We start from the raw sequence: 14,802 nt of genomic DNA on the forward strand, positions 1-14,802 counted from the left end.
TGCAAGAGAATTAAGGCGTTTTAAGAAATTGGGACCATATATGAGGACCAAGTTAAGCCGGCTATTTGTAAGAGGTCCATTTTTAGAGGCCAAGGTCAAATTTTGTTAATTGGATGACCATTAGTTGGTGTTCACTAAAACGATCAGACTGGTTATCAAACTAGTTTAAGATATTATGCGTTAGGCATTAGGACCATCTTGTCAGCGATCATATCATACCGGACAAAACCTTGGACCTTAACTTAAGACCTAGACCACCAACCAAACATGGTAGATTGCGACCACTATCATTTCCATACTTTTTTTGGTATTCTTGAAGAATGTCTCCTCCGTAACGTATAGAAGCTAGTGTCAAGAATTATGAACATGCAAAACTAGCCCACTTCATTGCCCAATTATCACCAATAGCAATACTCTGGTTGAAAATTTTGTATGCTTCAGCTATTGGCATTTTTGTTTTTATTTTGATTTTAAAGCTGCACTCTCACAGATATACCGTTTTTACAACTTTTAAAAATTTGCTTGTTCTAAGACAAAAAATAAAAAAAAGTTGTCGAAATGTTCAATCAGTGAGATGCATGCAGCTTTAATACCGCAAATCGATTTTGGGTAGCGTCAGATCTACTTTATGACATTACATGTTAAAATAATTAATGTGCTGGAGTAACAAAATGGAAAATATGGTGTTAGGCTGTTTAAAATGGTGGGAATTAAAAGACCTCTTAATTTAAAATTGATTGTAAGATTGCAACTTTAATGTTAGGATGAAAACAAGCTGAAGAATCTTAAATTTATCAGTAATACTGTTATGCAACTACTAGTAACTAACTGCATTAAAGTCATTAATTCACATGACCTATTCTTAGGTAAAACAAGCACTAATCAGTTACAGTTTGGGGCCAATCAAATGATAGTTTGGATTCAGTTTCTTTGCCTGGAAACAGAATTGTAAAACAAATAAAATCACACTATCGCACCTATAGACTTTCAACCCTTTTAGCGCAGACAATTATGTGAAAAGTAAATTTTCACATTAATGGACATTCTTGAAACACAACACATGAAAATAGTATGTACCGGTATAACATTCTCAACTCTTATCTCACCAAGATCACTTGGGGACTTGGAACCCAGCCTAATGAGGTGAAGCAAAAACAAGATTTGCATAATTAAGATTTTTATTTCATTTGATGAAATTGATGTTAATGTTACATTTATATATGCGTATAGCAATGATAACGCCAGACACTTAATCATTTAACAATCATTTATACAGTCTACATCGAACAATGTAAGAATTTAACAGTAAGTTATGTATAAAGACAAAAAAAGCATTCAACATAAGAAGTGACACAATTTCAAAATCTGTTTTCAGGCCTCAATTTCTTAAAGGAAACTTAAGCATAATAAGCTTTTTTATCTTTCCATTTAACCAAATTATTTACCAGTACTTAAACTCAAATTTACAAAATAATTAATTTTTTATCATCAAGATAATTTCCTTTAAAAGTCTTAGAACTCTTAAAGAGGAAAATATTACACAAACCATTACAAAATGAAAACAGTGTGCTTAGCTAGATCCTGTTATTTGAGACTTAAGATTGTTTAATGAATTAAAACTTAATTATTTTTCAGCATGATTCTTCAGTGAAGTATTCACCCAGCTTGACTGTTGGCCCTTCATGCAAACATTATTCCAAGTTCGAGTTAGTAAGATCCTAACTTTTTGAAATTCTCATAATCCTAATGCATTTTCTGTATGATCTAATTTTAAGATAATTTTAATCAAAGATGTTTTTAAGCTTTGAACTGGCGCATAATGGCAAGATTGTATTGCTAAAATTCTGCAATAACTCATGAATTTCTATATTTAAGTGAATATGTAATAAGTTACTAAGATGATAAAAAAACACCTTTAAGTTAATAATAAGAACAAGAACACAAGTAAGTTAACAATCAAGAACAGATTCAGTTAACAATAAAGGAGGCACGGCAGTTAACAATCAAGAACACATTCAGTTAACAATAAAGGAGGCACGGCAGTTAACAATCAAGAACACATTCAGTTAACAATAAAGGAGGCACAGCAGTTAACAATCAAGAACACATTCAGTTAACAATTAAGAAGGCACTGCAGTTAACACTTAAGAAGTATCCGAAGTTAACAATCCATAACAGAATAAAGTTAACAATCAAGAAAACCCTTAAGCTAACAATAGAAGACATGGAGACACTTAAGTAAAAATTTCACAGCTTCAAGAAATTCATATCAGTGCACTTAATGCCGCAAAAGGTAGTATATAAAAAACTTAAAAACATATCCACTTGTATAATGGAAAGAATGCCTGTTGAAAAAAGTGATGAATGCCCCCGAAGTGCCATTTCAGTTCAATGGTTTTGAATTACTAATATGCCTACATTCAATAAGAGCTATAATAAACTTTAAGTGAACGCTGGCCCCCATGACGGTTGACATCCTGTGTGAATGAGTGACAAAGTTACAGCTCAGACACAAAAAATAAACTCTATTCATGTGCATATACAAAGCATTCCATAAGTGTGACTTGACCGTTGAGATAGGGACACTTCTTCATGTACCTAACACAAGTGCAAAGTATTTTTAAAATCCCTCCCTGCATGACAGAGTTACAGTCTGGACACAACCAACTATAATCCAATATACATATATGCAGCATACCATAATGATTAACCTCCAAATGTGACCTTGAAATTTGTGGTAGGATCTTGGGTCAGCCTGTATATAAGAAACATATGTAAGCAAATTCATTTTCAAATACCACAGTGCATGACAAAGTTACAGCCCCTCCAATAGTTACTATAATGTTTATGCACATGTACAGCATTCCATAATGATAAACCTGTAAGTGTGGCCTTGACCTTTGAGGTAGCAAGAATCTAGCATGTGACAAGTCATCTTCATGTATCAAATGTGCCAATACATTTTAAAATCACTCCCTGCATGACAAAGAAACAGGGCCTTGATGAGCGCACACACAAACACGCTGGCATGGACGGACGGACGCACGGTGCATTTTTAATATGCTCAACTTTGGGGGCATAAAATTTATGAGTTTATATTTAACAATTTTGTAAAAATAACAACAGCTATTGTGTTAATAAGGCAGCATTCATATCACAAAATATGGGAACATTTTATTATTGTGTATATATTATTATGCATTTTTGAACATTCAAATAATCTCAGATCTCATACAGTTTGCCCTATAATAATTTCAAAATGCACAATTATTTTTCATTCAAAATTGGTTGGTTTATGATACTCAAAATATAACAAACAAAAAAAAAGTCTTGTTTTGCATGATGAATTGTAACATGTTCAATGCTTAGGTGTTCCATTCTTCCTGTAAAAAAATACATTTTTAATAAAGATCATTAAATTAATCTGTGACATGCGATTTTAAATGTGAAAATTAATTTAAAATTAAATGCATATCAAAATAGGGTTGGAAAATAACATGAAAGGTATTTAGTGTTCAAGACTATATTTTGTCCAATGGATGGCCAGATTTTTCAAATCTGTGGTACAATTTTTCGTTGGTAAAACAGCAATCAGCTCTATGCACAGTTCTAAAAGGTCTTAGTGTAAAAAATAAAGGTTATTTGTTTCCAATATCACTTCTCCAAAAAAAACTAAGGTAGGTAAGTCATGATTTATTTTTTTTATTGATTTTTTAAATTATTGTCAGACTTAAAACAGGCACAACATGGCCTGGATAAGAGTTAACTAAAGCACTCTATAAAAAAAAGAAATTTTACACATCTTTCTGAAACAAGAAACTACCAAACCAAGAGAAAAAAAAAGAGTCATTAGGGTTTAAGCTTTAAAATATTAATTTTTTTTTTACATGACTAAGCTCAAAAAACATTTTTTACGTATCACAGATAAAATTAAGTTTGATCTTACAGCAAAAACAAAAAGGCCTCATAGTTTTTGATTTTCTTACAAAATAAAATTTCAGACATCACATTATTACCATGATTTTATATATAACACCCTTATTTAGACATATACAAACTAGCACATTCATGATTGTATAACATCTTTAGATTCTACATAGCATTAGAATTTACTAAGGCAGTGTAATCTGAATGTCCTTTTGATATAAGAACAGAATGTAGATGTCAAATAGAGGATTTATTAAAACAAGTTTACTAAAATGATAAAAAAAAGGATTTTCAAGTGTGTTTTATGCAATTTTAGTAAATCAGTTTAATAAATTTGGTGTTGAATGACCACAAGAGTGAGATTATATTTACAGAAGAAATTACTTATGTAATTAATGTATTTAAGAAAATACTGTGCTGTATTTACAGTGCTAAATACATAAAACATCGCTATATACACGGCCATTTACAACACTATTTATTAGTGACATAATGTCACACATTTTGGATAGTTATTACACTAGTTATATATCACAAATATATAATGATGGCGACTTCATATATGATTATCACCTTATTGCAATAACTCAATATCTGCTCCTATTTATATATGTAGTTATTGAGTTCTTGCACTAAGATGGAGAATTATAATTAATCATAAAACATGTTAAAATGATATCTAATTGAAATAACAATTTTCCCCACTATCAGGATTGTTGTATGAAGGTAGCGGGTACCCATCCCTCCCCTGCCACGGTCTTCACAAACCACCAGCCCCCCTCCGCCTGTTCCAACACTTCAACCTCCTCCCCACATGTCACACTCAGTTCACCCTCATTCTCAGCTATAAAGTCTGAACAAGTCTGATAAGTAGTCGGCTGGTTACTATTTATAGCCTGGTAACTTGAACCAGTCTGCCCCTCTGGTTCCCCACCTGAAGCCTTCTCTAGGAAAGCAGATGGTGCCCAGCCCTCAGAACTACTGGAGGCTACAAACCACCAACCATCAGCACTCTCTAGGTATTCATATATTTCACCTGCTATTAGTGGCATTTCACCAGGGCTGGAACCTTCAAAATCTGCAATTGCTTTGTACTTCTTATCATCTGTAACCTCTTTTGCATTGTTGTTTGCAATATCAGATTTTATGTGATTGTCAGAAGCCTTAGGTTGAACAGCAGGCTTAGGTTTCACAGGAGTTTTGGGCAGTTGTTTACCTGCTGTCTTTTGAACATCGTAAGACTGACCACCACCCCCAACATGCAGCTTGGCCTTGAGAGCGTTAGCCAGGTTGGACACACCACCACCCCTAGGGGCATCCTCATCTGTATCTGAACTGTCTGTAGACTCAACACTTGCTTGGGAGGTTAGCTTGGGTCGGCCACCAGGTTTTGTGGGCACTGCGGGTAAAGGTTTGGTGTTCGAAGACGATACACCAGCCCCTGCTGGCTTCTCCGGAGGTTTGGGCGAGGGCGGCAGGGGCCGTGCTGAGTACTTGTTAGGGTCCAAACCACTAGACTCCTCTGAAACCGGAGAACGGGACCGATTTCCCAGCACTCTGCTAAGGTTGCTATTGATTTTCTCTGAAGGGGCTGGCCGGCTTGGACAGACACTCATTACAGGCTTTTTGGGAGTGGGTGGTGTAGGCCTTTGAGGCTTTTCAAAATGTTTTAAACCGACCTTACCAAAGGCAGGCTTAGGACAATTACCAGAGTCTCTTGGTGACTTTGGTTCAGTATTGGCAGCTCCATCACTTTCAGAATGCCGCTGTTCAAACTTAGCTTTTAAAACACTAGCAAGATCTGAGACCTTGCCACCACCGGTGTCAGAATGAGATTTATCACTGTCACTATTATTGCTGGTTTTTGGGCTCTCCTCTTTCACCCAGGAGGGTCTGTTTGATACCCCGGGCTTGGCGCCCACCTGCGGCTTAAATGGAACACTTGGTCCTCCAGGCCTTTTATTGAAGGTAGGTGGCTCTGGTTTGTTTATATTTACGACAGGCTTTAAAGCTGGTGCAGTCCTAGGGCTTGTTTGGTCTTTTGGTTTCCCCGGTAACACTGGTTTTCCCTGTTCTTTGGCTTCAAACTTGGCTTTCAAAGCACCAGCTAAGTTTGAAACGTTTGGTCTGTGGTCATTATCATGTCCGTCAGCTTCACCACTCACAAACTTGGCAGGAGGCACTGGCTTTCTGACCAATTCTGGACTAGGTTTGTCTGTTTTAAAAGGCAGAGAAGGCTTATTATTTATACTAGGTTTGGAGTCTCCATGGGGTTTAAGGGCAAATGCTGGAGGCTTAGAGCCAGTCTCAGTGGCAGGTTTGGATGGCGGGGTTGGGGGAAGGGGTTTGCGGGCATCACCCCCAGGCTTGACTGGTGGGGGAGGTGGGTTTGGCTTTGAGTCTCCCTGGGGTTTTCCGGGGGGTGGGGGAGGGGGTGGTTGTAGATTCCTATCTGCGGATTTCCTCCATGTTGGTTTCAGTGCAATATTGAGAGTATTTTGTGTGACTTTAGCTGGAGGTTTGACCAAATCAGCTGTAGGTGGCACTGGTAACTTTCTGACAGTTTCTGCACCAGCGTGAACATTTTCCCCATTCTTGTCGTGACCCTCCCCCACAAGGAAGTCTTTCTTTGGCGGTGTGGGTGGCGACTTGTTCCCCTTATTCTGTATCCGGGCCTTCAGGGCATTTGCTAGACCTCCGATGGCCACAACTGCTGACTGACGCTTTGAGCTTCTGTCTTCACCATCAGCTGCACTCAAATCCTCCTGACTGTATGACTTCTTCTGTAAAAAGACAAAAAAGAACATTTTCATATAAGATTCACTAACAGTTTTTAAAACATAAAAAAAAACATTTTCAAAACCATAAATGTTAAAATATGACACTAGCAGCTCCCTTGCCTAGCACTCGGCATTAAAAGGGTAGTACTTGGAAAATGGTGTACTAAATACTGGTAAAAACCAAGTTAATAACGTGATTAACAACATCGTTTTTAATTTTTAAACATAAAAGATCTTATGATATGCTCGCATATTTAAATATAAACAAGTACAGCTAAAATAGCTGTCTCAAACAGCAGATTGCAAATGTATCCATTTAATTTCCAGAGCAGTAGCGTTTGTAAGTTAACAACGATTATGTTACCAACGTCACTAACTTTAACAAAGTTCTGAACAATCAGCCCATTGTGCACTATGCACCATCATAATAGATGCTTGTCTATTTTGTCCAACAAAGTCGTTCAAACAATTGATAGTTCCCGATCCGAAAATTACTTGAGGTCAATTCAAAAAAACTATAGTCTGCATTTTAAAGCTCTCAATCTCTTAAGAATCCCTGTTAACAAACATCAATCTATACCTACCCCTGCAAGGCCAGCCTGTGAGGTTGCAGGAGGGCGGGGTCGGGGGGAGGTGGGGCCAGACTCCTCAATGTATGTCGCTGGGGCCCAACCTTCCTGCCCTTCAATGTCAATATACCACCAGCCATTGTCACTCTTCTCAAGAACCTGTGCAAAATTCAATAGCCACCCTTAGTGTTTACACCCATGCCTCTGTCTATGGGATCACTGATATAATTCACATTTAATCATTTAGAAAGCCTCCGATGTAGCAACTGCACCCATATTTCCATTAAATCATTAATAAGTGTTATCAAGTGGGTTATTTAAAAGCTTGAGCATGCAAGCCAGATGATATAGATGCATTCACCATCCCAGTAAGTTATAATACATTTTTGCTTCACTGAACGATTAATTATCTATCTGCCAAATTGATGGTTTGTTAAAGCAAAAAGAAAAACTAATTAATCAATAACTTATTGTCAAAGGTCGTTTATTTTAGGTTCAAATGAAAATGGATAGGATTATAAAAACAATTTCTGTTATTTGTTTTGGCTGCATTATTGATTGGCAACTGTTCTGTGTAATACAATCTATGTATTATTACAAAAGGCCTTGTCGAAATGCAGATTTTATAGATTTCAATTAAATTTCACATTATTGGTTAAACTTTATAACATTTTTTAGTACATGAAAATTAGACCTCTATGCAATTATTTATCAATTTTCATGAGGTAATAGCCCTTAAAAAATTGGAAATTGTCTGAAGCAGAATAAAGATGAAACTGACCTTGACGTTTTGCCCTGCCTCAAAGCTGATTCCGTCACCAACAGGATCAGCAAAGGATGCTATGGTAACATACTCTTTGGCAACCGACTGCAAACGTTCCATCCTAGGGGCTGGTTTTGTAGCAGGTGTCACATCATGGCTTGGCTGTGAATTTAAATAAAAAATTATCATCTATAGCAGATAATCAACAGAATTTAAGATGCAGATGAGGTTAAAAACCATTTCTATGAAACAAAGTTTTATTTTGATGCATTTTCAAAGATTTTGAGATTATTTTTTTAGCGGATTTCCCTATACAATTCACAGGTTTCGCAAAGTTGCTCACCATTGGCATCAAATGCAACAAAAAAGCACAGGCAGCGACAATTTTTCAACTTGTTTATATTAAACATTTTTGCAACATTTTTTTTCTCTATATTTTAATGATTTAAGCGACATTTTGAACCTAAGGGTCCCACACAAGAGCATGGTTATCTATTTTCAGTCATACGAGCTGCTCTGTTGCAGTATATAAGGCGGGCTATAGTTGATCTTTGAATTAAATGTGGCCTGTCATCATGGACTGGGGCATATTTCTTAATTTCCCAGATTAGCACCACATCCTTTATTGATTAATACCAGCTATTACCTGGAGTGTCAATGCAATCCCACATTTCATGTTCATTAATAGTCTGTTCATTCGGAATGTGAGAATATATAAACAAATTTCACATAGTTATCCATCTCAAAGCCACACAATATGGGTTCATGCAAAAAAATCTTTTTAATTCTAATGCATTCTCATGTTTAAGTCATTTGACTTTAATGGTAAAAAAACAGATTTGTGTACAGATGAAACATAGCCTTTATGAATGTTGTTGTTCTTATTTATAGCTACATGGCCACATATTCAAATAAAAAAAACAAAAATGCCAAAATACTGCTTATTTTTTTATCTGTACACAAATCATATGCGTTTTTTTTATCATTTAAGTCAATGAGATAAACATGATAATGCATTAAAGCTGCACTCTCACAGATTGAACTTTTTTATTTTTTGTCTTTGAACGAGCCAATTTTTGTGAAAATCCATGGAAAAAAGATTCTTAAGGATGCACTCTTACTTCCAAATAAGATTAACCACAATTAAAACAATTGTTTTAATTTACCAAAAAGGATAAATAGATGTCGACAACAATCGTTCTTATGCAGGATACTGAAAGAAAGGGGCAGAAAACACAGTATTTCTACCTTAGGAGACTGTATTAGACCACAGTTAATCTTTTAGCATTCACCAATCATTTAATATTTTTCCTGCTTTCTGCTATTAAATACAAAGTTACAATCTTGTTATAAGTAATTAATATATTCCATTAATGCATTATTTAGTAAGTAGTTAAAGGTTTATCAGTCAAAATTGATGCTTGTTATACATGTGTATGTGTGTATGTACTGATTTTAAATAAGAGTGTCACTTTAATAAAACTAGAAATAATTAACTGACTGTCTGGGATGCCTTCTTAGGAAGATTCTAATAAGCACTATCAATTCATTGTACAACCTTACCCTGGTTGATGGTCTGGGTGGTGGCCGGGTAGAACCATATCTCTTCAATGACCGAGACTTCATGCTTTGTATACTCTCATAAATTTTCTCCGACTCTGAGTCATGTCGATCCTCCTTCAGTATCTGGCTCAGCTCATGTATAGTGTAAACCTGGTCATCGTCAGGGAGTTCGTAATCATCATCGAACACATCATCTTCAACCTCATCCACCGATGGGTGATTGAACTGAGGTTTCGCTGGTGGTGGTGGCGGTGTTGGCTTTGTTGCTGGTGATGCTGGTGTTATATGTACTGCTGGCGTTGTAGATATCACTGATGATGGTCGTTCATCCTGAAATGGGAAGGTTAGTTTAGAATATCACTTGTGTTAGGTATGATTTCATGGAAATAATTGTTCTTTTTTAACTAAGCAAAAATCTTATATGAGTGTCAATTAGAATGGAAATAAGGAAGGGTTTGTATGTTACTCATTGTCGGATATCCCCCATAAAATAATGCCGCGTACTGCGCTATGCCTCGTTGCGTACAACTGGCGATGCGACTACAACAATCGCGTTATAATGAATAATTAATGAGGCAGTTTCATTATGTAATTCTGCAAGGAAACCTCTCCGGAAATCTGTCTCACAGACTAATACTAAAGTTTTCTCGAAGAAAAAGTTATGGTGAAAACTCAAATAGAACTGGCTCTGCCTGATCACAACAATTTTAACCCAGCCACATAGACCACTCGCCTGAGTTAACAACTGACAATACAGGGTTATTGAAGAGTATCTAACTGTAACCTGTGATTTCACTGGAAGAAGAGTTGTGTCCCCTGCCTCATGCATATTCATATAAACGAGATATTGTCAGTCAATTTTACAACAGTACGTAAAAAGTGTCAAAGAAGTAAGTACAGTCGAAACTCGTTGGCTCGATATCTCATGGCTTGATATCCTCGTTGGCTCGAACCAAATTAAAAGGACCGATTTTTATTTACTCTTTGTTCATATAAATTTCGATCGGATGGCTCGATATCTTGAGGGTCGATATTTCTCCTCGCTCGAAGTGGTTTTCGCGGTCCCAAACAAAAATTTCACACTTTGATTTGGTTGCTTGGGTCGATGTCATTTTCGCGGGTTCAGTTAAGAATCTCACGCCTTGATTTGTTTGATTGGCTTCATTTAGCACAAGGCACTAATTGATTAAAATTGCTTGACTGATATTATAATTATTATCGAATTTAAATGGTTTAACAGTTTGAATAAACATGCCATCACTTTAAGTTATGTCTCTAATTGTTATCCATCCCTAAATTACTATGTATTTTGATATAACTTTTAAGCTATGTTTGTGTTACCCACTGTTTAGAATTGCTTGTTTTCGCATAAATGTATTTTCATTATAAATAAAAAATAAAATGATATTTTCTAATAATCGAATAAGTCATATTACGAAATTTTGGGTGCGTAACTATGCCCAATAAATACTCTTCCTTCTCTCTCGAGTTTCGACTGTACCTCAACAAATACCTTGTTAACCTAATATGTGATCTCAATGATTTGACAATAATTTTCACTGCAATTTAACTGTAAACAGTCCAGTAAATATTACACAAGGCCCACTTTATTCAAGGATCTTAGTCATAACTTTCATGTGTTTAATCTTTTAAAAGTTCACAAATCCCATTTGCTTTATTGCCTCAACTTCTTGTTTATTTACAAAACTCTGACCAAAGTTCAATTCATACAAATATGTAAAAAAAATATAAAAAATACGACAAGAAGAAAATTTCAATTTATGACTAAAATCAACTAAGATCTTTAGTGAATGGTTCTCCTGGCAGCACTGTAGTAGCTCACCTTAAGAAGGTCGCTGATATCATGTAGGGACTTGACAATCTGGGGGCCAGCTACACTGAGCACATTATTGTTATGCGGCCTTTCCCCCTTGTCCTTACGAATTTTGAACGCCTCGGTCTTAATCAGGTAGGTGGCTGGCACATAGCCCTCCCTACCGTTGTATCTGTGAACGGATATCAAGATTACTTAATATTGTAGATTTAGCAGAAATGATGAAATTCTTAATCCAACAAAGCCAAGGTCAAGGGTGCCGAGTCAGGCCCCTTGGCAGATCCTGGGCAGTGCCTTGGTCTCACCCTTGAGACATTTAAACTCCCTGTTTTTTAATAAAAAAAATATAAACAACAAGAGCTGTCACAGTATGTGACGAAAGCCCCCGATTGTGACATTGACCTATGAACAAGGTCAGTACATGAAAAGTTGATCTTACATTTACATGTCAAATACATATGGCAAGTTATTTTAAATTGCCTCTAAACATAAAAAATACCACCCATAGTTGACAACCGACACTGTTATGTCCTTATATATGCAGCATTCCATTGTGAATAAACACCCAAGTGTGACCTTGACCTTTGAGATAGGGACACAGGTCTGTCATGCGACACGTCATTTTGGTATGTGGAACACATGTGGCAAGTTATTTTAAAATCTGTCCATACAAGGGAAAGTTACAGCCCGGACACGACAACCTATACTCTATGTCCTTATATGCAGCACTCCATTGTGAATAAACACTAAGTGTGACCTTAGAGGTAGGGACACGGGTCGTTCACCTGACACGTTGTCTTGGTATGTGGAACACATGTGGCAAGTTATTTTAAAATCTGTCTATACATGGGAAAGTAACAGCCCGGACACGACAACCTATACTCTATGTCCTATATGCAGTACTCCATTGTGAATGAAAAACTAAGTGTGACCTTGACCTTAGAGGTAGGGGCACGGGTCTTGCACGCGACACGTCGTCTTGGTATGTGGAACACATGTGGCAAGTTATTTTAAAATCTGTCCATACAAGGGAAAGTTACAGCCCGGACACGACAACCTATACTCTATGTCCTATATGCAGCACTCCATTGTGAATAAAGACTAAGTGTGACCTTGACCTTTGAGGTAGGGGCACGGGTCTTGCACGGGACAGGTCGTCTTGGTATGTGGAACACATGTGGCAAGTTATTTTAAAATCTGTCCATACAAGGGAAAGTTACAGCCCCGACACGAGTTATTGAGCCGGACACACGGACGGACGGAAGGACGGTGCGATTTTAATATGCCCACCTTGGGGGGCATAAAAACCTCAAAAGATAAAGCTCCAAAGGAGCAAATATCTATATGAGATATGTTAATTTTTAAATTCAATCCAAAGCATGTGACATCTAGCTTCCAGTTTCTTTTGAACAAAGAGACAGATAGGTTTTTGCTAGTTTTGGATAATCGGAAAGAAAAAGATAATCAATAATCAAATCTTAATGGACAGCCATAATGGATTATCAAATCAGAAAAAAATCAAAATTGCATTTCCATACTAAATAGTGCATTAAAAGTACAACATTTTTTTTGTGCCCTTACTTGACAAGCCACCACCCCTCAAGGTTTTTCTCCATGACGTCGACAACAGAGCCCCTCTCCATGGAGACTTCATCACAGCTCTGGGCAGTGTACTCCTCTGTGCACAGATACTGCTCCTCTGAAACAGACAACACATGGTAAAGGTGCTGATTCCATGACATGCAAAAATTAACAAACACAGTAAATATGCATTATCAACAGCATAAATGCTGAAGGAAATGCAAAAACTTATGAATACAGTAAATATGCTGTATCAACAACATTTATGCTAAAGGTACATAATAATGCTGAACTAAAAATGCAGATAGAACATAAGTTGAACAAGACTATTTTGGGTTAATAAAGGGGAATAACTCAAACAATATTCAAACTACAGCAATGGAACTTGGTACACAGTATGCAAAGCCCACGAAAGTCGTATCTCCATATAAAGATAGAAGGAGTCACATCAGTCTTGCCCTGCTCCCTCCCAATGTAAACATGTATGCCAAGATCCATGTGAATATCAATAACAAGTTGCCACTTATGGACAACAGAGGACACATGTGTTTTTTACCTTCAACATTCACACAAGCTGAACAGAACAGAATGTCAAATCAGAGCATCACAGAGTGAAAACTGTTGCTCGCCTTTTCTTGTGTTTTTCTCAGTTGAACAAGGGTCAGAGTTGTGGGCTTTGCTATACATGGGCATATTATTTCTTGCAACATGTGTACCAAGTTTCATTTCAAAACCTTGAATGCCAAGGACAAATCTGCACACACAACCATGCGGACGATGACACCAAGTTTATGACAATACCTCAACCCTTTTCTCTGAGCTTACAACACAGGAGTCAAATGTGCTTTTCTTCTATAGCTAACAAAGTGCATGGAATTGTATCAAGCCTTCCTGTTATGAACACACTATTTACATTAACATACATGAAAATCTTGCTGGTAAACAAAAACGCAATGGCTTACAAGAAATGCTAACATACTGTAGCTTAATGGCCTGTCACATACTACCAATGTTCCTCGCCAGGACAAAACTGGAGAACACAATTAACAATAGCGAGAAAACCAGCGAAGGTCAGTCAAGAAATCACAACTGACAATAGCAACACCAATGTTATAGTGGCGTAAGAGCAGATGAACTACAGTAGACAACTTTTCTGTCACAAATGTTATAACGAGGCACCTCCGTTGTTCTAACAATGTGCCAACGCTGAACGAAGCTATAGCACTGCCGATATACTCCCAATGTACAGTATTAGTACCGTATAAGAACAGTATCCCATCGCTAAGAAAGGTTGTACATCGTTAATACTTCGGCAGGATTACGCTATCATCTATTTACCAGTACGGTACACATTCAGACCACCAGAGAGCTGCCGATCCATTACAGGGTGCTACCGGTGCTGTACCAAAATTTACAAAGCCATGCCAGAGTACTGCCATTGTTGTCTCCATTGCTCGCTCTGGCAGCACAAAGACAAAATCTTCACAAGTTCAAAAATCCATACCTCCGACTGATGCTTATTTTTCCGCATATGTTCTGACAATGTCCTGACAATGTATTACCGTTCTTATCGATGTTAAACTGTTGCCATTCTAGTACCAATTCCCAAAAATCGCCAATTTTGTGTTCTGGTAAAGCTCCCGTGTGACAGGCCTTTAATGTGCTTTGAAATATCGAAACAAATTTTGAAATATCAACATAAATATTAAGATTCAAGTAAATCCTAGAAATGGTTTGAAATCTAAGCATGCACATGTACTTTTTTGTCGAGCAAAGAGAAACATC

At 36.9% G+C, this 14,802-nt stretch overlaps 1 protein-coding gene across 4 annotated transcripts in view; it reads right to left on the minus strand.

Annotated features, from left to right (window-relative positions):
* Positions 1–1,169: 1,169 nt before the first annotated feature.
* Positions 1,170–14,802, minus strand: part of LOC128211195 (SH3 and PX domain-containing protein 2A-like) — a 52,925-nt gene continuing 39,292 nt past the window's right edge. For all 4 annotated transcript variants that reach the window (XM_052915670.1, XM_052915673.1, XM_052915672.1 and 1 more), the window contains 6 exons: positions 13,018–13,135; positions 11,446–11,608; positions 9,603–9,932; positions 8,058–8,201; positions 7,292–7,435; positions 1,170–6,710 (listed from right to left, as the gene is read on the minus strand). In XM_052915670.1, coding sequence (XP_052771630.1) covers positions 4,635–6,710; positions 7,292–7,435; positions 8,058–8,201; positions 9,603–9,932; positions 11,446–11,608; positions 13,018–13,135 — 2,975 coding nt within the window. In that variant the 3' untranslated portion in view covers positions 1,170–4,634. The remainder of the gene's footprint in view (positions 6,711–7,291; positions 7,436–8,057; positions 8,202–9,602; positions 9,933–11,445; positions 11,609–13,017; positions 13,136–14,802) is intronic.

The sequence above is a fragment of the Mya arenaria genome, chromosome 12 (assembly GCF_026914265.1).
Source record: "Mya arenaria isolate MELC-2E11 chromosome 12, ASM2691426v1".
In the NCBI taxonomy this organism is placed as follows: Eukaryota; Metazoa; Mollusca; class Bivalvia; order Myida; family Myidae; genus Mya; species Mya arenaria.